The following is a 25,442-nucleotide window of genomic DNA, read 5'->3' as shown; positions in this document are numbered from 1 at the left end:
TTTATCAGAGGCTTAAGCTGAGACCTTGCCTGATTAGTTAAAGCATATTTATGAAATAAGAAAAGGAAAATAAACTGATATACATCCTTCTGTTCTGAATTGCACAGTGTGTTATGATATACATACTAAGAGTGCCCCTTTGCTCATTTCTTAGCAGTTCCGTTTCAGTATGGTAGAGTTGTAATTTATTGCTGAAATGCTCTAATTCTTTCCATAAAAGCTCAAAATGTATTCACTAGCTGTTGAGTGTCACACTCGATAGGACTTACCTGGCTTTAACACTTTCTGCAACACTGTTAACATACTCTGCATTCACCTAAAGAAAAGAACGGGGGTTTCATTTCAAGTCACCCATTTTTGTATTAAGCAACATTTTGTAGGGAATATTAATATGCAAACACTTCATTTTTATTCTCTAATTCTTGTCATTCCAAACAAAAGCAATATGTTATAGCAGCATTTCTACTAAAGGACAGTATGGGGTTTTCAAGCCAACTGAACTTTCAATGTAGTTGAAACTAGAACTGAACTATCTCCAGCTACCGTTTCTGCATTTTGTTTTTTCACTGCGTCTGCAGGAGGCCAAGCCATTTTCTGCATAAAATTCTGTTCTACAGCTTTCAGTTATGCCAGAAAAGCACAGTCATATAACTGTCAGTAAGAAGAGCCGTTTCAGGTTAATCATCCAAAAATCACAAAAGAGGCCTGAGGCTGTTGAGAAAAGTCACCTAAGCAAAATTTTCTAAAGCTAGCAATACTTAAAATTTTTATTTAGAGTTTCTTCTGAATATAACAAACTTATGGGTCTTAGTCTGGAAATTTTGAGGACATACTTATTCATTGCTGCTGTTTCATAAAAGTAACAGTTTTAGTGTGCAAAACACATCTGTTAACTATATTAAAGAGAGCTAAGTTTTATGGATGTGATTTCCAAAGCAATACCTGTCTTAGCAGTTCAGATTTTTTTTTAAATACACAAATAATCGTTATGAGCTATATATTAACTTTGTAATAAGTAAAAATGATGTGAAGTGGTAAGTGAAGAACTGTGATAAGAAGAAAGTACCAACAACTTTGCAACTCCCTTTCAGTCAATAAGTTACTCTGACTTAACCCACGATGTAAACATTTAACTTGATCTTCTGTAACTTTCTGGGAAAAAGGAAGGTGTGGATTCATGATCAGTGAACACACCTGCCCTCCTCTCATAATTAAATGTTCTTATCACCTCTCGTATCAGCACGATCAACCTGCTCTAATTTACTGCATGGCTGAAAAATGGAAGCTGCAAGAACATGACTTTGGGGGCGGGAGAAAGGGGAGAGACTGATTCTTACAACGGCAGTTTAATCCTACATAGGCTGAAACGGACTATTACTACAACCAAAGCTACTGTTTGGTAGAAGTGCCACCTTAGGACTGGCCACAGTGGGAAACTGTACTATTCAGAATTTAACCTTTAAAAACTCAAAGAACTCTCTGAACCCCTGTAACAGAAGGTTTATCTGAATTGCAGCTAGGCAAAGCTCGTCATTGCCAGGGCTCTTCACTGGGAAACAGCAACTGTAAAATAAGTTCATCTCCTGAAAATTACGCTGAAGAGGAACTACAGCCAGTAAAGTTGGGCCTATCTACTTATTGTTGTGATCCAAACAGAAAAGTGGAAGTCATGACCTAACTTAATAAAGTGAACTATGTTCTGTTTGACAGTATTACAGTTGCAAAAGCTGCTCTAAGTGGTGACTGAACTAAAAAAACAAACTTTAACTGTTAATGAATACATGTATGAAATTTAATGTTGTTTATGGAAGGACAAAGCAATATGAAGAATAAATATGAAGTCTGAATAATTGCACAGTCTTTTTACCTGCAAGTAACTATCACTAGCTAATTCCCTTCTGTAGCTTTTTTCCAATGTGATCAAGACATTTTGGAACAAGAAAAAAAAATTCATTTGCACCCAATATTTTACCTTGAGCACTGTTTACTTTCCCAAACATGGAACCATTCAAGTCTCTGAACAGTTTTCTTTTTCACAAGAAGCGCCAATACACATGCAGAGGGCAAAGCTCCAGCATGTCAAGGTACTTTGCAAGATATGTGATATCAAAACAGCAGATAAATAATCTGAACTTTGTTAGACTGAGTATGTTTACTTTTTTCAGGTTCTACGGAACTTTTCTGTGGAGGATTTACATTTCATTCTTGAAGTAGAATACTTTCAGAGATAAATGATGAGTTCTTATGGTTTTATTCAAAAAGCTGACTACAACTGTGTTTGTAAATGTAGTATGACTTTTTACCCTTCGAACATGAGTTACAGGGTTTTTTCCACATACGAACACTGAGGCACTAACTGCTCACTATATCCTCCAGCGCTGAAGAAATCCCTCCCAAAGGCCTAGCTAACAGTATTTTGCAGCCTCTCTTACACTATTACACTAAGACATAAATCTCCATACTGTCTTTCTATCAGCATACTGCACCTTGCCATGCAAACTTACCTCTGCTACAAAGATGATTATTACGCAGTCGTTCTTTTGCTCTTCAGAAAGTTCGTACAGTAGGGAATGCAGTGTATTAATCAGATAATGTTGTTTTTCCCTTTTCACAGTAGGAATACCCATCACCAGTGAGACTGCAAAGAAAGAAGTCCACAAGCCACCTAATTTTAAGTCAGGTAAAGGGAAACTGAAATTACATTTTAATTTTGATTTGATGTGACCACGAGACTTGGTGACAGTTAATATTGCTATAGCACTGCGACAGCATTTGCTTTACTACCTGGAAGGAGAGATAACCTCCAGCTAAGTTTAGGTTAGAGATACCTCTGTCTGTGTTACAAGCACCAGGTCTACACTGTATAGACTGTCAACATTTGAGAACTTGGAGATATTACTACCTCTGGCAAACACATAGGTATCTGCTATTGAGTTTCAAAAGTGGGTATTGCAAAGTAAATGCTAGCTCTTGGTATGGAGTTGGAGATCTGACTAGTAAGAGTTAAACCAACACTGCTTTAGTGAACGAGTTCTCACAGGAGGTGAGCGCTGTGCATCTCAGAAAGGAATCCAACTCAAAAATCTTTCTGAGCAGCTTAATTGATATGACTCAATGGCTTTGACATAATCAATAATAAGAAGAAAGGAACTTAGATGTTATCGTTATTCAGAAGAAACAAAGTGAAATTGTCTCTGGCAAAGACTCCACGAGTAGCAAACCTGTGCTGTATTACATCATTAGATTGTAAGCAGGACATCTCTTTTTTCATTGGTATGGGCATTACCTAAATCAGTGACCTAATATACCTCAGTAAAGCTGTGGAATTCTTAGTCCTTGTAGACGATTCCTATTCACCAAAACCTCGTGAGGCTGGTAAGGAAGCAGCAGATTTTCATGGAAAGGAGTTGGTGCAGTTAGTGACTTGCTCCAGACTTCATCATTCATGCCAGTGTCAGCTCAAAAAAGGCGAAGTTCCAGCGTTCCTTCCCAGCACATAACCTGCTAAACTGTTGGGGTTTTGTTTGGTTTTACATGCTGAAGGTCAACCTGCACTTGTTAAACTGCGGTCTTGCTATTGTGATTTTCGTGTACAAACAGATGAAAATTAAACATGGAGCATTCTTTTATTACTTTTCTTCCTTTTATTTTTTTCCTCGCTTGTGAATGTATCTGGTTTTCTGAGGGTCTTTTGCAAATCATTTTGCTGACAACCCCTGGTCTTTGCAAAAGACTATGGGCACTATGATCTATGGGCACTCCAGTGAGAACTACAGCACTAGATCACACTGCTACAACTACACCTACTACTGAGAAGACTGTAGAAAGTTATCCATTGTCATGGGCATGGCCGAGTTGTTTTTTTAGTTAAAGCAAAAGTGCTGCCAATGTTTCTTTATATAAAATCACCCTAGAGAAAAGTCAAAATTTCAACAAAATACAAAACCCAGCAACATGGTTGACTAGTTCCTTGTTTGCTTACTGCTTTTGAATGTTCTTTTTTACCTATCACATGACAGTTAGGGGAAGATGTAACTTGATAGTTTGTATTCTAGTTCACTGGAATTCATTATGACTGTGCAAGTGTCAGCTGATTTCTCATGTGGATGAAAAAGTTACACTGAAGATTTATTAATATCCTTCAAATGATCACATCACCTTTCCATTTGCTTCTAACTTAGCAAACTGTGTGAATTTTAAATTGTCCCTGGCTTCCTTACTCATACTAATTTTGTGGGGGAAAAAACGTCAGCTAATGCATCTTTGCCACATGAATCCATGACTAAGAACAAAAATAATACTGCTTTTCAGTTATGACTATTTTTTGTTGATATTTGAAAAGGTTTATCAGAATACTTTGGGGAAGACTTGAAATTGGGATGGGAGTGGTAAAAGTGCTTTTGCCATCCCCATTAAAATTTATTCAGTTTGGCAACACTATACAGTTTAGGGAGAAAACCCCCTCCGAACTTTGAGTATGCTTCATTGCTAGAACTTAATATAAAATATAAACATATAGAAAATATAAGCCAAACTTTATTTCCTACCTCCAGTTCTCTGTTGCCCAAAAATAACATTTGGGAAAATGGCATCTTCATATTCTCGAAGGTGAGGTAGATAGTAGTACATGTTTATAAGATGCACGGGGAGTCTTCTGCTGAGGTTTAGCACTTTCCACTTCATATCATCTTAAAGAAACAACAAACCCACATATACACATAAAATAAAAAGCCAGCAGTAAAGCTTATTATTTCAACTGTTTTCCTCAACTGAATACTGGCAGATTCCCACACACAAGGTTATTCAATCAGAACTATTCCTCAGAAGTGATTATATGTCATATATATTACCCTCCTGCGGTAACAAACTGAGAATCACCCAGTACAACCCCCCCACCCAGGCGATGGTGCAGAGCTCCAAGCCTGAACAACCTGGGAGCTCCGCTTGCATTCCCCTGTGCCTGAACAGTTGCAGGACTGAGCTGTCTTAAAACACAATAAACAGTTGTTTTAAAAGCAGCAGGAAAAAAACCTGGTTTGTTTTTCGCACAGTTGGCAAGCAACTTTTTAAATTAAAACAAACACAGATTCTGATTAACAACTTTCTTAATTACTTAACAAACTTAAATGCTTTCCCCAAAATGTAACACATGGTGGTTTTCAGGGCTCAAATGGAAGTTCTCAGGTTATAAAAAGTCCTGTGGCAAAAAAGGACAACCAGATCCAGGCCTTTAGAAATTATTCGAGAAACAAAAGACTGTAGTAGTTAAGAAACAAGTAGGGAATATTTATTTTTTCTTTACTAGTTTAAAATAAAGATGAAAATAATTAGCATATTTATTCATGTTGAAATAACTCAAGTGTGACCTTACAAAAATAATCCTATTTTTTTTAAATAAGCCGTATAAAAACCAGATACCATTAAGTTACTAATTTATATTCCTTGATATAAACATTCGTGAATGTTCCAGTGGTGGTAAAAATTCTTTAAAATAAATTTAATAAAAACTTGAACAACTTAATTCTAAAATCATTATAAAATCAATCATAAGCTTGCAAAAAAAAATTGTGCTTAATGTAAGGTACCCATGGACGCAGAGACGATATGCACCATACAATTTTTAAAAAGGTATTTGAATGAATTAAAATGAAGATTATATTTACAAATAATAGCAAATGGTCTTTCCAATATTTAAGAAAACTGCTTGGAAACAAAACTGAAGATCACTCCAGACTTTATTTACCAGTTGTCTAAAGGCTTAAATCTTGCTTTCCTGACACAGGCAGCACATGGCTCTCATACTTGAATTTTGTCTGTCATTCTCTGTTGCTGAATTTTTCTATACCCTACTAGCTACCTACAACGTGTATATCTTTTTGCCCTGAAAGAAAAATAAAGCTCCTATGAATTTATCTAAGGTAATTCATGCTTCAGTGGGTGCCTCCTCCAGACACTTTATCAGTTGTGCGAAGAGGCTGGTGCTAGGACACTTCGTGATATCAGAACACCACATCAATTAGTTTTAGCCAATAAAATCACGTTAACAGCCTTCCAAGCTGCAGAAAACTTGAAAACTCAGTTTCACAATCAGCAAAGCAACAGAAGTTTTATTGACTTAGATGGAAAGTTATTTTTCCTAAGAAACGCATCTAAGATCACTCCCCAAAATTACCACCCTTCAAAGTTACTTAAAACAAGTCTTAGAAACGACCATCATCAGCTTTATTCACTCAGCTTAGATCAATGAATACAGAGGCTTACTAAATGGGCAATATTTGTTTGAAGCTTTTCAACTTCCAAAAGATATTCCCACTGAAAATTAGGACTTGACAGAGATTCCCCACTCTACAGAAAACAGTTCTTAAAAAAAACCCAAACAAACCCCCATATATGTTTGTACGTCCAGACATTTGTGTATGAGACCCGTAACTCCTCCCACTCTGCTTTGCCATTAAATATACTGGTATTTTGCTGCACAGAAACTTTTTTTTTTTTTAAACCACCTTCATAACTTTTCAAGGACTTTCCATTTTTATTTGGAAATAGTACCTATCAGGGGTTGGGCAAGCGACTTTAGTTTTATTGCGTACAATAAACCTTTTCATTTTTGTTGTACAATAAAACTTGGCTGGAATGGGAAGCAGAAGAGTAAGTAAAAATAAAAGGAAAACTATTCAGTGATTTTAAGAAATTTCTGCTTTGAATCCTGTGAATTGACAGCTTTAATACTTTCTGATATTCAGCTGGCTCCAATAAGAATGAAGAGCAGAGGGAAGGGGAACTTGCACTCTCCTCTCCTGCTATTATGTGCATTAGGCAATAACTCTTTGTTCACAGTATGTGGGGCTACTGGTAGCTGACAACATGGTCTCTATTCTAAAGCTTGTAAGGCCACAACCCTGCCAACACTCACGCATTTGTTTAAATGCATCTGAACAGTCCCACTGAATTAATATTGAATAAACAGACAAAAAGAGGCAGGGAAGAACAGGGTAAGAAATGAAGCTGACTACACAAAGCAGGAAGGCACCTTGCTCCTTCTTCCCCTGTAACAGTCCTGGTTAACTCCCTATTTTAATCTGATACCAGCCCGCTGTACTGAATGCAAATAAGGATTTTTAAAAAGTAGTTTTCAGTAGCATCCAGACTCTTTTTGAAGTCAGGGTGTGTTGTGGAATGCCTCCAGCGCAGAGATGTCCCTTCTAGTTTTCCTTCTCTCTCCCCGCGGCAGAGAGAAGTAGCTCCTCCAATCTGAACAGGGAGGAAGGCAGATCCTACACTACTACATCATTTCTTTTAGGGGACAGAATCAAACTGTCTAATCTATTGTATGCCACTACAGTGTGCAGATACATGGGGATCTACAACAGTCTGTAAGGCACGGATCTAATATATTTTTAAATAAATAAGTAGTTTAATTAAACAATCGGAAGAAGCCAGATCACCAGAGTAAACTTAATTGCACGTTGGTGTCCCTCAAAAAAAAAAAAAAAAAAAAAAAGGCAGAGGAAACCCCCCTCAAAGGTTTTCTTTTAATTGTCATCACTTACAAGCATTCACATTTCCTTCAGATTATTAACAAACTACTTGCAAGACAAAAATAAATTATAGAGGGAACATTCTTAGGCTGTATCCAGCCAGCAAGACCTCACGGGCCTTCTCAGCTCCTGGGTTCAGGCAAGCACCCAGCTGCACGTGGTCTGCCTGCTGAGATGAGACTGCGTGCTCACCACGCACACCTCGGTGCCTGGGGTCCGCTGGCAGAGCACTCGTGGCCAAAAAGTCCCCCCAAAAAGTCACTCCACCTGGACAGGAGCGGGACCAGGACTGTGGAACATCTGAGGAGGCGTACCTGCCTTCCAGGTTAGACACAGTCCTAGTATTTATCAGGGTGTAGTGGCATAGTAAAAGCTGGTAAAAATAGCTTATTCAGTGCTCTGTAGCAGGCACCAAGAGAGGGATAAGCACTGTAAGAAACTCGATTAGCAATATGTACAGCTTTGCCACTATGACACCACTGCAGTCTGTTGTGTCCCCTTTTTTTCCTCTCCTTATTTGTTTAGTTACTAACCCATCCTATTTAAAGAGGGGCTACAGGTTACTTCCCCACCCTTTTTTTAAAGTAGAAACTTCTACCTAATGCTAATATAATCAAATCAATGATTTTTCTCCCCACACCAGTCATAAAGAAACATGAGCACACAAAACTTTGAACCATTAACACAGTACATTTTTGTACATACAAACCTGTATGATCTATTGTCAAGTTCATTCTTTGTGCAACCACACGTTTAATTTCATCTAGGGCACTGCTCAGTTCGTGTGATCTTTTTTTATTTTCCTTTTCAGCATACAATAGTCTTTGCCGAAGTTCCAGAAGCTGCCTTTGGTACACTTCTAAGTCATTTCCTGCAATGAGGACATAATTTCTTTTCAAAGAGGTGAATTATATGATGGAATAAAGAGAAAGTTTGAGAATAGGAGACGGTCCAGAAGAAGACATGACCAGAAGTGTATAAACAATAATAAAAGAGGCTGCTCAAAGTTTATTCATGGAATGAAGAAGTCTCGAAGAGTATTAAGAAGCAGAATTTAGGGAGCACAGCTGGGTAAAGGCTTGCAATTGAAAACAAGAATATGACATCAATAATAACGAAAAAGTCAGTGAAAGACTATGAGTTGCAGAGGAAGGTGCTATCCAGTAAAGCCAACAACATTTTTCACTAAGTGACAAATCGTTATGACCCTTGTCACATTGAAGAGTGTAATTATGCAATGGCTTGTCTTTTGTATAAAACACTATTAAGATTAAAATACAGATATTAAGGGACTCAGTCTTCTTCTACGAGTTAAAAAATGCCTGGAGTATATAAAGAACTATTAGTAAAGATGGTTATTTGAACTCCTGGATATATTTAATTAGATAACAACTGAAACTGTGCTCTGGATTGGAGGATACCTTCATAATATACAGCCCACCTTTGATGAAATACTCTACAATCATATCGATATCAGAAACACTGTACTCTCAGTCATGGTTATCAGACACCTCTGCTGTTCTGCACAGTATTTTAAGATGATGTCCATGTTATGTTTACAGAAGATCCACTTTCCTAAGAAGCAAGTACTGTCAGAACTTCTCAGTTATCACAGATGATATACAAGACTCATACCTGTCAGTGCCTCCACTGCCTCATTGCCACATGAATAAAGATTGTTAGACTTACTAAAATTAATATAAGGCAACACTTCAATAATGTCACTCACTTTGCAATAGGAAGTAAAGAAAGTAGAGGGCAGAAGGGGACTTCTACTGCATTTAAAAATGCTTTGTAATGCTGCCTTTTTTTTTTTTTTTTAGTTAAATGCTGTTATTTAGACACTTCTCCCATTCTATTTGTGGACAGTGCTGAGTCCCATCCTTGGCAGAACTCATTTTCTAGGACCCACCATTGTCTCTCAGCAAAACTGAATTCCTGGGGATTCTAGCCTGTGAAAGACTAAGAGCAAAATGCGCAGGTAATACAAATCTGTGAGGATTTGCAGAGGCATTTCAAATTGGAATTAATTTGCATTTTTGATAAACGGGTTTTTTTATTTGCAGTAAACACAAGTCCTTAATTTAATCAATAAACGTATGATTGGAAGACCCCAAAGTTTAAAACATCTAGGAAGAAAGTAGTTAGAAAAAAGAAGTAAACATGTGATCTGTATTATTATTATTGGTCTCATTAAAAATTTAAAGTATTTTTAGTAAAATGCCCATAAAATGAATGCTTCCTAAAATTTTCTGACAGCCTTAAAAATGTTTTGACTTGCAAGAAAGGCATTCATATCTAGGAGTATTCTGTACTATGCAGCTACGAATGTAAATTTAGCGTTGTTGAAGGGAGGGGAAAACTGGATTATTTCAGCTGCGTGCAACAAGAAAGTTCTACCTTACTGAAGTAGGATTCCCGAAAAAATAATCGGAGAATAAATAAATAAACAAACAAGTGGAAGGTCAAATGAGGAAACAGATGGAGAGTCCATCTTTTAACAACTGCAGGGGAAAGCTTAAAATAGATTTCCAATACGAATCTGTCGTGAGACATCAGGCTACAGAACTGGAACCCCAAACGAGCTAAGCTATTGGAGCACCTAAGGAAGATCCCTTTCATCAACTACTATGTAGGAACACACTTTCGTGTTTTATGCTTTTCTTTGCAGCTGTGTTTCCAATGCCATAATCCAACCGTTAGCTTTTTGCTTTAGAATGTATACAAACAAACAGAAACAGAAGGTTTGAGCTGATTTAGGTGACTGACAGACATTAACCATACTGTTTTCATAGCACGATAGTGATTCCAAATAGAGCATCAATACATGGAAACACGGTAGAGATTTATCTTGCAATTCCAAGACAAATTCAGAGGTATAAACTAAAGATACGGTAATGGATGTGCATTTTTCTTTAAATTCCAATTGCCTTTATTAGGAGTTAGATAGCATCAAGCGCCAAGAAAAAGTGAAGGTTTAACCTGCAGTAAAGTTCCACGTGCTCCTGGGAAGATGCAAACAACAAAAAGCAAGCCCACAATCTTAGGATAAATAGACGTTATCACAGGATGCAACTTACTGCTTCTGAAAAGGGACTACATCATTTCGTAATGGAGATGTATCGTAATTAAATGCTGGAAAGTGTTGTTCCATTGACATTTCCAGTGCTGTAATAGCATAAGATTCTGCTAAACCAAATGAAAATTCCCCTCAGTACAACTATATTATAGGAGGAATCAGTAAAGAAATTGCAGATGAATAATAACATTGTAGTCCCTCTCTTTACAATTCTTTCAGCTATCCAGTGTCAGTGTAACTCAAAACTACTGATGTCACTACCGGGCTGACATTTTGGCAAGCACCAAGTAATTGTGGTTTTATCTGCTTACTTACAGGTGAGCCTACCAAAATGTCATAGATGCCTCTGGCAAATAAAAGGTCAATACTCAGCTATCACTGAGTGCACCCAAAGAAGCTGGCATTTGTAATTGGCCTTATCTGTTTCTTCAGGCCAGAAGAGGGAAACCACATTTTTGAGTCTTTCAGAATTGAAGCCTCTGCTCAGTTAGTAGAACAAGACTCTTAGTAATTGCTTATCTCATTTGATTTTGACTGCTGGGGAAGCAAGAGTTTGACAAAAGGAACGTAGTATTCACTCACCCTTAGCAAAGAATGAGTTTGTTATTATAAACATACAAAGTTCAAAATAGAACATGAAATGTTCTAAGTGTTATTAGAGCATATGTAAATGAGCAATATTAACTATTAGTAAACCTTTGGCAAAAAATGTGTTTGGAAAGCAGTACTGAACTTTTTGTATTTTGCTGTGCAGTAAGGTACTGTCATGAACAGTATTTATTACTGATGTAATTGTAGCAAGCTAAGAAGATAAAATTAGAAGCATTATGAAGCTAAACACTCTATTTAAACGGTCATTAAGTTTAAATGGATTTTAGTGTGTGTGTGTGTGGAAGGCGTTGCTCTTTAAATATCTAAGGATCTACACAGAACTAAAACAGCTGCTTGCAGTAGCTTGCGTGGAAAGAAGCAGACAGGGCATTTTCACAAACATAGCTCACTCTGGCAAGGAGGGCCAAGAGAAAGGAGCTCCAGCTGTATCACGAAACACTGTCTGTCCCCAGCAATAGCCTGACTTGGCAACACCTTGTCTACCAATGGTTCTATCGGCAACGGGGAGTGTCAGGATAAAACCGGGAAATAGCAAGATGAGGACCTATGGCAAAACTACAAAAAGTAAATGAAGGTAAAGGCTTCTTTTCCCTTTGGTGAGCTGAAGATGAATCACTCTGCTGGGCTAAGGAAACCCTACTAGGAAATTTCAGAGGGGTTACGCTGGCTACAAGCCAGCGGAGAAAAAAACCAAACCAAACCAACCAACCAGACGCAGTGATAGCACTCAAAGCTTTTGCAACGCATTTTCAGCTCTATTACAGCATTTCCTCTGACTGTTTACTACACATTGTGTCATATACTTGTGGCTACTGTAATTCTAAGATGGCAATACTTAAAATGGTTTTAAATGCAATCTTGTGCTATCTCCCAACAGATACATATACATAACTTTCTGCAGCAGAAACTGAAAACTGTTTAGAAACAATACTAATCTCTAAAGCAAATACTTATTCTGAAAGTCAACCAAATATTTCTCTTAGCTCCACACACACATACTTCCTATTATCATAAATGCTTCCAGTTTAATTAACAATTGATTTCTGGCAATATCTAAGAGCTGTGGAACAATTCATCACTATCTCCTCCTAGCATTCAAAGAAAAAAGAAAATAAAAGGAAAATTGGGATTGGCAGAAAGGAGGGAAGAAAACACCCCATGGTCTAGCAGTGACTCGTTCCTATTTCTTGATTACAAGCTACGCTGCTTAGCGTACCTGAAGACACTTTCATTTAGAAACTGAATTTTGGTTAATGCCCTCTTTAAAAGAAAACTATATAAGCACACTAACTGCAAAAGATCTTGTCATACTCCACACTTGGAACCACTGCTCGCTGTTCAGGTTAACGAAGCATATTAAACCACTGAGGCATGCATAGCACTAATAACTGTGGCAGTTGGTTATCTTCCTGTAACTGATCTAAAATAGAGAGACCTTTCTAAATCCTGTTACATGCTTTGCAAGCTTGGGTTTTGTTCTCTCAGAGTAAAGAGGGAAAAAAAAATCTCCCAAACAATGCGTTTGTCTTAGTTCGGAACAGCCAGTTCTTACACAAACAAATTCAACAATGTGCTAACGTCTAAGGGTATTTAAGCACCTTTCCAGGTAAGGACGCCTTCCTGAATTTGTGCACGAACTTTAAATATTTTGTTTATAGCATTACGGCACAGAACTATTTGTGTCTCCCAACAGGTTAGAGACAGCCAAGAAAAACTACCATAAAGTCAGAAGCCACTTCACCTGCGCTGGGTACTTTCACCCATTATGTTTAATGTTTGTCAGAACTAGGGTAGCTTCGATTGTTGAGCTTTAAGCATAGGACACAGCATGTCTTAATGCGTATCTTAAATCTTCAGGAGCCTCTGAAGGCAGTCAGTGCTGAGGTTGGTTTATTTTACACAGTTGAAAAGGGAAGGTTAAGTGAGCAGGTTAAGAAGGTTCTAATTGTTTCCACTCATCTGTCCTGTCCATGCTCTGATGGCAACTGGGCTATTGCTATGGTGGATGATGGAGGCTACCAGTAGGAGGAGAAAGATTAAATCCAGCCAGGCACAATTCTCAGGCAACTGGCTGAAACCTTTGCCCGGCTGTGATGCAGCAGTATCAAATGTGCAGGCTTGGTAAACCAAAGCACGGGGCTTAACATGCAGCAAGGACTCTCTCACCATGGTTTTATAGCTCTCTATGCAGGCGTCTAAGCAAGCAGAGGAACCAGGCAGCAGTATGTTCTGCCAGTGCATCTACTCCTCTTTGACAGTATCCACATCAGGAGCTTCAAGACAGCGGAGGCCAGCGGAGGGACGCTGCATTAACCCAGTGACATCAAAGAAAAGCAGTGTGCCAGCAATTTCAGGGGGAAGTTAGGGTTCCTCTGTGCCCATACAGAGGATACACTAGGAAGAGAATCAGAATCGCTTTCCAGTATTAAAATGAACAAACAAACACCTTACAAAGTTAAAGGCAAATCAAAGCTAATAACTGAATTTTAAAAACACATTCAATTGTATAATGAACATGGACTTGCTATTGGGTTTGGCACAGAATACTTTTTACTGAACCATTTACATACTGTATCTAACTGAAAATAGATAAGCAAACTTGTTTCAAAGAAAATATAACTTAAGTTCTAATAATATTTTCTTACATGTTGGCAAACAATCATCATTTTAGATCTGAGTCTTTTCCTACATTAGAATGTAGTGAAAAGTGATCTTAAAACATTCAGTCAGAATATCACTATATAGGAAAGCAATAGTATTAAAATAAGTGGAAAAATATGAATGGATATTGCATGGGTTTTGCTCATAAGCGGTATACTTTGGTTTTAACATAGTAATGTTAGTAACACGATACAGGTTCTTAATAGCAGTGGAAAATTCTGATTTGAATATGGCCTTTATCAGATAAAGTGCTCATTCACTTCAAGCAATGGTTATTGCTTCACTCTGGTTAGTATTTTAAATATTTTTACTGTTCTGCCTGATGTAGCAACAATCACTCATTTATACACACATTTAATTAAATGCCTAGCCACTAACTAAAGTATTTCTGGATACAACTGTGTTCTCCAAGACTCAGTGTGCAACATCAGGAAAGCGTGAAGGTTGTATGTTTACACTTGTTTAAGTACAGGTTGTGATGAGACACTGCACAGCAAACAAAGAGAGGTCTGAAATGTTCCCTATCCTTTTCTCTATGAAAACCAACAGTAACTAGTCTCATTTTGTACCTGAATCTTTATAGGATTTATGACTCAGTTCCTCTACTTTTGAGGACAAGGCAGCCACTATTCTGCCTGAAGTAACTGCAAGAAGCAGCAGACTCTTAGTTCAGTAAATTACACATTTAGAAGCCAGTAAAACTATACAGCTTTTGTAAGTCTTGGATATGAATTTTGATATAAAATTTGGGATCAGTAAATACTAAGTCTTAAGTCCCATTTGAGGTTGTTGTATGGGGTTTTTTTTAATACCTACAAGCAGAACTATGCAAAGAAACTGAATAAGCAATCAGTGGACCGGAGAAACTCTTCCCTTACCGCACTGTGCATTTCAGCCACGTCCTGACTCCATGTTGGGGCAAAACCTGGATGTGCAATAACCTCTGTATGCTCTCAATTCCACTGGAAGGAAACATATGCATGAAGGCAAGGAGGGGAGATGCAGGCTACCAGTCAGCTGGGACAACTGGGGAAAATGGTTAAACACAGCCTAACAGGCCTAGAGAAGGCAGGAAAATTGGCTTCTGCACGTTCATAAATCTGGATAAGCTGTATTGGCTGAAATGAGAATGGTGTAATTCAAGACTCCTTATCAAATCTGTCAATTTGCCACTATTTAATTGAAGCTTTGAGCCAGAGTATGCCAGTTGGGTCTGGACAGGAAACCTGCAAAGAACCCCATCACATATGACAGAATCTCCTGGGGACCTGCACGTGGGTGCACAGCAGGACCAGGGGCTGGCCAGCCAAAGCAAAGCATCACACCGTGGGCAGAAGATTACTGGAAATAAAAGAAATGTGTAATCAGCTGTTTGGGCTAGCACATACATTACTATATTTCAACTGCAAAAAAATTACTTTCATCAGAAATACCTTTTTAACCCTTTGTACCCCTTTTCCTGGAGAAAAGTTTTCTGAAATAATGAAAAATGCAATACATTAAACAATTTGATGAACCTTAAGTATACTTCTGTGAATGCAATTAAGTACAGTTTCTCTCTTCTTCACCCCACCTGAAAGGAATAACTAAAGAAATCCAGGTTTCACAATGTTTCACCCAACATGTATATATTAACATGCTTAGGTCCTTGTGACATCGTATTTTAGCATCACTTTTTCCTAACTTCCAGACAAAGCTTAGTTTTAATTTACTTGGATAAAGTATCCCACAAATTTAGGTGAAGAGGGCAGCAACATATTACAAATCAATTCAAAGAGATCTAATCTTGTAACCCTTGTATGAAGAAGCGCTGCCATGTGAGATGATCTGATTTACCTCATTGCTGTGACTTCTAAAAAATTCATTGTTATTCAGCCGAGACACCAAAGTTTCTTTTTATTCAGGAATAGTCTTTCCTCTGAAGAAACTTTAAGTAAGTTCATAATGAGTTTAAAATGCATTCTTGCCTTCTCCTTTACTGTTTTTCAAGGGGGGGGGGGGGGGGGAGGGAGAAGATTTGCTACCTCCTTACGGTTTTTGTATACGTGTGATATTTCTTGTTGATTAATATTTACATGGAAAACAGCAGCTACAACTGTGTGAGAAAATCACTACATATATTGTAAGTTGTATACCGCTTTCCATAACTACAAATCTATATGAAGAATATTTATATGAGAGCAAATACTTTTGGTCAGGTGAATTAACAAGTGGATTGTAACTCGGTTTCACAACAGTAGGAACATCTGCATCATCCTGACAGCAGCCTTTCCTATCCTCAGATGCAACCTGTTTGCTTCAGACAGGTTTTGCTTGGGGCCTGGGGAGGGACCAAAAGCTCACAGCAAAACCATGCAGGACGTGGAACAGGTATTGCTACAGCAGTCCATCTGATTACTCGCTAATAGCAGCCTGTGTTCGCAAGCACTCTAGAGGATGTTGAAGGAATCACCGTGCAAGTTTAGACAGACAGTATCAGGTTTTGCTGAAGATCTGGTGATTACCAACTGTCTCCGTAATTACATTTATCTCTTTTTTTTTGGCCACAAAAATATCAGCCTATTTAAAATGAAACCTCTGTTTATATTTATAAAGCAATGGAAAAAATGACTATGAAAACATCTTTCTAAGGATAGTTAAAATGTATATAATACTATCCACAATAGCTGAAGTCCAGTGACTTTGGTAGATTCTGAACTTTCATTTTTAAGTACATGAGTGATGCAGGAGCATGTTCCCTGCCATGGCAGTTCAAGCTACCCGTACTCGAGTTAAGTCTCACAACTGCTAGGTAACACTCAGGCTGCACTGAGTAGTTTGAAGCCGTACCAAAAATTCAATTATTTACTGCTGTCATTGACAGCAAACACATTTCAACTCAAATCTCTCAAGCTAGCTAGCTAGCCCCTTAGTTCAAGGCATTTAAAGGTCGCTGGCTTAAGCTATTGATTTTTTTTTGCACAGAAATCGGGACAGGGCCAATACCCGATTTACACTTCCAGCTAATACCTAAGGGCTGAAAGGCTTTGAGACTGCAGACAAACGGAACAATATTTTATAGGGCTATTATACACTTCTCATATTATGTAAGTACTTAAGACCACTAGTCTTGAGCTAGGATGCCCTGTCCTAGTTGTACAACAAACAGAAAAGATTATTTGCTATCCCAACATCACTACAATCCAAGAAACAACAACTGGATAGAAACCGGAGGTAATACTACAGACTACTACTGCTTAGTGCGATATGCTGTAGTCAAAGAGCAAGAGCAGCCTAAACGTTTTAATGGGCAAAGCAGAGAAGGAAACTGAAGTAAGTGGAGAAAACATGTGGAAGAAAATGAGCCAGAGAAGAACATTTGACAAATGAGTGAAAGAGATGGGAGCTGACAAGCTGAGACAGTACTTGACCTCTCAGTAACAGGCGGGATAAGTGAAAAGGGCATTAGAAAAGAAAACAAACATCACAGTTTGAGATGCGAGAAAAGCGGGAACTCCTGTATTGCTCTAGGCATGTCAGTGGAGAGGCAAGTTCAGCAGCATGGAAGGGAAGAAGAGAGGTTTACAATATCTAAGCAGAGGTATCTGCCTGTTTTCAGAGAAAAAGATTGATTTAAACCACCTTCTTAAATAGATACTCTGTGATGACAACAGAGCATTAGTTGGTTTGCTCCCAATGCTTCTCCCTCTATAGAAAAAGGTAATAACATATGGCTGTTCTTGGGGTTTTTTGATGGGTAGAAGGCTTCTGTCTTCTAATACCACTCAGGAGCGAAGACTATCTTTCCAGCAAAATAAACTTAATACAAAGTCATTCACCACCTGCTGTTACCTCCTCCTTTAGTTACTAGTATCTACTCTTTTATTTACACATTTGTGAGATTTACCAAGCTTAAGAAAGAATGTGTCTCTGAACACTACACATTTGTATTTGTAATGGTTAAAAGTTTGTTAAGAAAACAGGTGCTAATAATAATTAGGAAAATGATACCATCTGAGGGGAATTAGTTACTCTGTTTACTGTGGAGGAGGATTCAACTGTAGAAAGAGAAAAGTTAAAACAACACATATACATATATACCACAACACATATTACCCCTCCCCCCCCCCCCAAAACGCAACAAAAAAACCCCAAAGCAAAACACCCCAGCACGGAATGCCAGCAGAGAAAGCCCCAAAAGAAAGCAGAATGAAAATGGAATTTCAATAACGAGGAGTCACAAAATATGAGGCACAAGATAACACGGTGACGGGGTTCGTAACTGCAGATGGGACAAAATGCTCTCATTCTATCATCTCTTGGATCTTAGTTTCTTAAGACACACCCTGCTTTTACTTCTGTTTCTCCTTCCCCACTCCTAGCAGGACTGCCGCTGAGAAAAGTGTCAAGTGTTGTAAGATAAACACCCATACAGTTGACAAGAAATGATAAAGGCAGGAGGATCAGCACTGCCTCGACTCTATTCCATATTCTGTTGTGGGGCCAAGATCTCTACTGCCACTTCTATTTGTTACAGAAACAATTAATATAAATAAATGAACAGCTAGTCGGAGTTCTGTGTTCATCCCAGAAATTACTAATTGGCTTATTCTAATTCTTCTGCATCTATAAAACCAGACCTTTTGTAAAGGTGTATATAGGAAAATCCATTCTCTCTGCCTCACGCCGAACAAACTGTCACATAACAAGCCACGACTGCAGGTCTCAGAGGTACTATTTGGAGAGATCTTCTAATGTATTTTCAGAAAATGCCATCAGTTTTATGTTTCCTATGTAGGCTCAGAGAATCTTAGACATGGCTTTCTGTAGATCTATCCAACATGTGCCACCTACATAATCTATTAAAAAGACATTATGTAATTTTAAAGTTTATAAATAAGAATATAAAAACTCAGGTGTTTTTTGTCTGGATTCAACATTGTGTTCTGGTGCTAGAAACATGCACATGGAAAAGTGACTGTACATGAGGCACAAATACAACTGCAGAATGGATAACGCTACTTTGTCCTCCCTGAGTAACAGTCAAAACAAAAACACTTAAAAAGTGACATCCACGGCAATCACCTTTAGACTTGCTCTTTCCATCCTAATGCAGGATGCTTGTTAGTAACTTTTATTAAAATTTTTAAATTTGGGGTTTTTTTTAATCGGACAGGTTTGACCCAAGGATCCAGTCCTGGAAGCTGTTACGCAAGCTTGTAACTCGGTGCGCCTAAGCCATGACCCTAGGGAACAGGCGAGACCTGCACGCTTAACCTTACGCGGGGCCGAGCCTCCCAGTCGCGCCCGGTTACTCTTTTCCCCAACACACCCGCTGCCATGAGAGCCGAGCGGGGCGCCGAGCCGAGGGCCGGTGGGGCGCTTGCGGAGCGGGCTGTGGGGCAGCCCCCCCATCCCAGACTAACGTCCCGACCCGGGAGGCTGAGCCGCGGAGCGCGGGCACCGGCTCTGCAACCCACGACGGCAGCGCAGCTGCTACCGGTCCTGCTTCCGCGGGGGGGCCGGAGCTCCGGGAGGGGACGGGACGGGAGGGGGCGACCCGACGCTTCCCGCGCCCCGACCTCCTCGCTGCGCCCCCACCGCCGGCCCTGCCCTCACTCGCTGCCGCTCGCCGGGACGGCCCCGCTCCCCGCGGAGCCGCCGCCCCGCCGTCAGGCGGCCGTTACCGGCGGGCGGACCCCGGCCTTCGGGCGCAGCGGGGGAAGAGAGCCCAGCGCCGCGGTGGCCCCGACGGCCCGGCGAGAGGGAGTCAGCAGGTGCCGCCGGGCCGGCCGCCCTTCGCGCTCCGGCGGCCCTCGCCTCGCCTCACCCGCCGCGGCCGGTGCCCGCTCTCACCTTGGCTCCCCTGCCACGCCGCGTACCACAGCAGGGGGAAGGCGGCGCCGAGGCACAGCGCCGTCAGGAGCGGGCCCTGCCGCAGCCGCATCTCCCGGCGGGGCGCTGCCCGCACGCCCCCCGCGGCGCCTCCTCGCCCAGCCGCGACTTCGCCGCCCGGGCAACTGCCGGCCGGGCGTGTCCGCGCCGCGCTAACCTGCTCGCCCGCCCCCTGCGCGGAAAGGGGCCGGGGCAGCGTGGGGAGGGCATGCCCCGGCCTCCCCCCGCCACCGCACCCCACTTCCCCGCGAGGCAGAACCGCCGTGCCCGCCCGCTTCACAGCGGCGTTGCCCGGGGAGCGGGCGCCCGTCGGGAGGGACTCGCAGGGTGCAGCGGTGGCACCCGCTCCTCCCGCCGCCGGGCGTTCCCACTGGAGACATGAGTCTCGTGAACGAGTGCCCACGCAGATTCCCGGTGCAAAGCCGACAGCGTGGGCAGAGCCCTCCCCTGACGCTAGCCCTCCCGATGCTAGGACCCAAACTGAAAAAACCTCCCGACTGCGGCAAGTATAGGCTGTATTTTTACAGCAAAAACCCCCTCGGCTCGGCACTTTGGCAGGTACTGTTGCGCCAAGTCACAACATCCTAATGGTTATCAGTATTTTGTTCATTTAAAGCCAATGGCGCGTTTGTTTGCATATTGCTTCTAAGATTGTATCAGGAAGCCAAGCTGCAGTGTACAATTAATACATGCGTTTAGCACAGTCAGATAAAGAAACAAAGCTTTTTCAGTTCATCTTTAAAGAAAAAGTAGGGAAAGCAGCTGCAAAATCTAACCTGATGAAATTCTAACGTGCACTGGTAAAGGTACTTCACTTCGGCCATCGTTCCCTGCTTCACACATCTGCCTTCCCATTATGGCAGGCACACACCTCGCTTCCTTTTTAGGTCCTCAGCAATCCATAAGCAAACGAAAGATTAGTCACTGTTTAGAATACATCTTCTATAACATAGTTTATAAAGGGAAGGGGTACCTTATTTACCAGGCTTCCCAGAAGCTGTTACAGTGACACAGTTCTAACAGAACCACCTATGTTTCATAAGAAAAAAGGCCCTCCTTTTTATACCTGATCAGCGGGTAGTCGGGGGCTTTCACTTTGACATGTTCTCCACCTGCTCACAAATCTACCCCCCATTCCACACCTACAACAAAGAAAATACAGTTTCCCGTTCTGTGTCTCAAAGATCTAAAGAACAACTTCAGAAATCATACCGGACTTTGTCAGCTGATAAAAGCAGTAAGCTGTTTGCTATCTAATCTGTTACCTACTTCCTTATTACTAGCATATATAATTTATTACCTTATTTACCCAAAGGATATAGTATTTTATATAATTTGGTTTATAACAATATGCTTGTATTAATACAATATCTCTTCCCCCCTTTTCGCTATTTGTTTACTTAACGACTGCATCTAATCTTACACCAAAACCCCAAATCATTTGGAATAGCGTTGTGTAAAGCGAACCAAAAACCTACACCGCTGGTGTCCAGACGCAAGCATGCTGGAGTCCTAGTGTGAATGCTGCCTTTATGTGCCACTCTCTATACTCCCAGCAGTGTAACTACATCCTTTTTTGAAAGTTAATCTTAGACTCCCCAAATTGTACATTGCTGCTCTTGCGAGGTTAGTGTAACCTTCCTGTGTTTGAATGATGATATGGATGGGTTTACTTCTCTGTTTACCAATTACTTTGAATTATAAATGTTATTACTCATTAATAATGCAGGAGACTGCTAGTAGCCTGCATCAGTATACAAATGGAGAACTAAAAATCTGAATATGGCTCCATGAATCACTGTGCAACCTCGAGTTAGACCTCACTATGCCCGATCTGTACTCATTCACCCTAAACTTCCCTCTTCCTTCTGTTTCTGACTGTATCTTTTGTTATTTTTACTGACGAATCTTCTTTAAGCTACACTTTGAATATGTATTTTTAATTGTTCATATTAACCAATGTGATTACGACTCAATCCTCTTATGCTATTGCCTCCCCATCACCATGTCCCTCTCCAAGTTAACAAACTAAAAGCTCAAGGTACTACTTTTAATGGAGGATCAACGTAGATTTTGGCACATTTGCAGTAAAACAGATTTAGAACTAAGAGGAACGAATAAACACTAAATATGTCACATGTAATGACTAAAATGCCTTTTAATTGACTGGCTGGTGTTTTATCTGTTACAAAGCCAAAGTGAACATGTAAATGATGTGGTCAAGCAGGACGGCTACTGAAGATAAGAATAACAGAAATCTAACACACACTTAATTTTAGCTTATTTTCAGAGCCAGTAAGGAAAAAAAAAACCCCATCACATATTTCCAGAAACTAATAACAAACCTACACACTGTACAAGGAACATCTGTGGAGACTGCCACTGAATGCATTAGATGTTATTTATTAAGGCTGACTCTAAAGCAGACGCAGTTACTGAGCCATGCCGAGCTGTGGTGATCATTTACTTAATACTGACTTCTTAGACTAGCGCATTAACTTACGATGAGGTAGTGCATTAACTGTTCCTCAAAAAAAATCAAAATACCTAATCACCGAAAATGTCATGAACTTCCACTGCCTTGGGACCTACTTGCAAATAGGCCCTCTTACTTGCTTCATGCTTTCCCAGTATCTCCCTCCCAGCGCTCTCTTCATATGCAATTTCATATGCTCAAGAACTATGTACAACTGGAATAAGATGCGCAGGTTGGGGGGGGGGGGAGGTTAAATGTTTCAGACCAGTTTTACCTCCCAGCAGCAGACTTTCTGCATTTTTGGCAAACTGATCGTCTTTAAAAATACTGTATAGAACATGTTGCTGAGTAACCTCTAATGCTTACACTAAGCAAGTCATTCAATGGACTAGTTCCATTGAGGTGGCTTACCTGCAAGAAAGAGTTTCTAGGCTTGTCCTCATGCTTTGTAACTGTCTTTTCTTGCGAAGATGATTGTCTCACATTTTCGATACCGTTTTCACACATCTGTGTGTAAGCAAGAGTAGAGATAAGAACGATTAAAATAAATATTTGACAAAATACAGGCTCATGGGTGAAAAAAGTAATGGATTATTTTGCATGTGGGTTGCAGCTGTCCTTCATCTACAACGGTACACGAACAAAGAATAACTACCAGTAACTATAGGTAATAGTTGTGACATGGAAAATTTTCTGACTGCGTAGAGATCCAACTGATATTGCTGGTTAAAGTCCCCTTTTATTTGCCCTGCTGTCACCTAAGAAATGTGATTTTAAAAGGTAAACAGTAGGTCATTGTCTTTCCTTCAGCCAAAGTCTCTGTGAAGGTAACAATGGAAGGCAACGATGGAACACAGAAAGAGGAAGCTAGAACTTTTTTTCTTCAGCTACCGCGTTATATTTTTGACTGTCCTAATATAATTTATGAATTGACTGGACATGATGATACAGAAGCATCTTGCATGATTCAAGTACTAACATTTGTGTAAAATCAAACATGCTCACTGCTGGATCACTCGGTTCTGTAAAGAACCCCATGAAGCTCTAAGTCAAGTGTTTACCAAGTTTGGTATAATCACCTTTATCTCCTGCCTTATTTACAGTAGATAAACTCTATATCTTTTTACTAACAAGTTATAAAAAGCTGTGAAAAAACTGTCAAAAATGCATGCTTTAATATTTTTAAATAAATAAATGTAATTGGTTACAGATTTTACTTTAAAATACAGATTGAAATAAAGAAAACATTGTATGAGAAAAAAAAAGTATAGGCTAGATTAAAACTTGCATCTTTTAAACTCTTACATTTCAGAAGTGCTTTAAAACAAGACCTTAAAAATTTTCAAGCTTACCTCAACAAGTCTAATTATAACACAGAGAAGTATGGTGCAATGTATTGTCAACACCGGATACTCTACACATCAGTCCTGGAGACTGGAAGCAAAGAGCACTGACTGAGAAAACAACAATCACGTACTGTGTGTATTTATTGTTACAGTAAAGTGTAAGACTGTCATAAATCAAAATAGGAAGTGGAACAAATTCCAAAACCTGCAGTAGAAGAAGTTGCTTTGGTTCTTAACAATCCATACAAAAAGGAATTTCTATTTAAGTATAAATATCAGAAAAAAATATTCATATTGATATGAAGCTATTTAATCCATTAAAAGACACAATGGAAAGTGACTCTTGAAGCAGTTGGAAGGTTTTATTTTGGTATACATCAACAAAAGTCTCATCAGCTACAAATTTCTCTCAGTGTTGTTTGCACAGACCCACACTTTAAGGGTGCACCTGCTGGACTTTCTAAGTAATTCCGATAGCTCATGCTCCTCATGAGCTACCTCAGAGCAATCCATGCGTGGGCATAAAGACTGACAGTAAGGACCTGACCACCCTTCCATTCCTTCATGTTGTTACAACTCCTCCGCCTTCCCAACATCAAACTGTTACACCCCACTGCTGCTGAAGCCAGGATTCTCCTGACGACAAGCTTTCAGCCTAGCTGTGTTTAAATACCGCAGCAGCAGCGCTCTGCCAAACCGTCAGATGGGAGGTGCAGCGCAATCTTTTTTTCCTAACCTGGATTATTTGCTCGCAGTTGTTTCCCATACAAGCTAGGTGCGAGCTGTAAGTTACCCAGGTCCTGCAATGCAGACAAATTTCTTTCTTCCACTTTCATTTATCAGTTCTTAGGCATTGGATCTCTGATATTTTTTCAAGATATTTTCTGGTTTTTGGCTACCTTGGACCAACTTATGTGTAGGTAATGTGATAGAACCATCATGCCATCCTGTCAGCAAGTAAGAATACTTTGTAATAGAGAGAAAGATTTTTTAGTTTATTTTTGTCCAGTAGCACTCCAATGCTTTAAAAGTCAGATTACTCTCTTAAGAAGTTACACTGAAAAAAAATGACCACCTGCTGCCTCTTAACATGCACCATCTCTCCTCATAGTTTTTAAGAGTAGGAATCAGATCTGCAAACAATTGAAGTTCACATAGCAATGATTACCCCATATGAAGCACCCCTACGAGTGGAAAAATCCAAAGGGAGGATGCCAAATGCGTTGGTCCACCCTCTGAAATCCTCTGTGGGACACAGGCCACCAGACCTGCTGTGTGGCTTTTGATTCTGTGTAAAAGGTACTTCAATTTCCTCACATGAAAAAATATATCAGAATGTGGTCAAGCTAGTCTGTCGGCTCTCTTTCAACCCTCCAAATTTTGCATACAATTTAGAGGAACAGGAATTCCTTCTGCTATCCTCAAGGGAACTGTTCAACCCATGTTTACTGAAATACTCCTTAATTATAATACAATGGAAGTACTGACCGGAACTAAATGAGACACTTAGGCTGAAACTCCGTTCAGCAAAGGCAAAGCAGGATCCATGGCAAAGCACCCCTCCTTAAAAGCATCCAGCCCAACTAAATTCGTAACATCTGATTAGCGTTGCCTTCAGCTATAGCGGAGGCAAGCAACATGTCCTCGAGCACAGTTTCGTAAACACTTAAACAAGGACAAGCGATCCCCAACTGTATTTTGTAAGGCATCACGAACGAGTTGAAGGTGTTAACCAGCGAGGCGGTGCCCTGATTTTTGGCCCAGGTACGAGCTGGGCTGCCCGTGCCAATTTCCCGGTTGGTGCTGGGGTCAGCCCTGAAGCCAGAGTGGTGTGTCCCGGCTGGCAGGCCTTACGC

General features: G+C 40.1%; 1 protein-coding gene across 1 annotated transcript in view; it reads right to left on the bottom strand.

Annotated features, from left to right (window-relative positions):
* The window catches only part of MGAT4D (MGAT4 family member D), a 40,861-nt gene extending 21,045 nt beyond the window's left edge, over positions 1-19,816 (bottom strand). The window contains exons 1-5 of the mRNA XM_050895978.1: positions 19,726-19,816; positions 8,248-8,409; positions 4,548-4,688; positions 2,505-2,638; positions 270-316 (exon numbers count right to left, since the gene is read on the bottom strand). Of these exons, the coding sequence (XP_050751935.1) occupies positions 270-316; positions 2,505-2,638; positions 4,548-4,688; positions 8,248-8,409; positions 19,726-19,816 (575 nt within the window). The remainder of the gene's footprint in view (positions 1-269; positions 317-2,504; positions 2,639-4,547; positions 4,689-8,247; positions 8,410-19,725) is intronic.
* Between the last annotated feature and the right edge of the window lie 5,626 nt (positions 19,817-25,442).

The sequence above is a fragment of the Gymnogyps californianus genome, chromosome 4 (genome assembly GCF_018139145.2).
Source record: "Gymnogyps californianus isolate 813 chromosome 4, ASM1813914v2, whole genome shotgun sequence".
NCBI lineage: Eukaryota > Metazoa > Chordata > Aves > Accipitriformes > Cathartidae > Gymnogyps > Gymnogyps californianus.
Note: the sequence above shows the minus strand (reverse complement) of the source record. Positions and strands in the feature narration are given on the sequence as shown.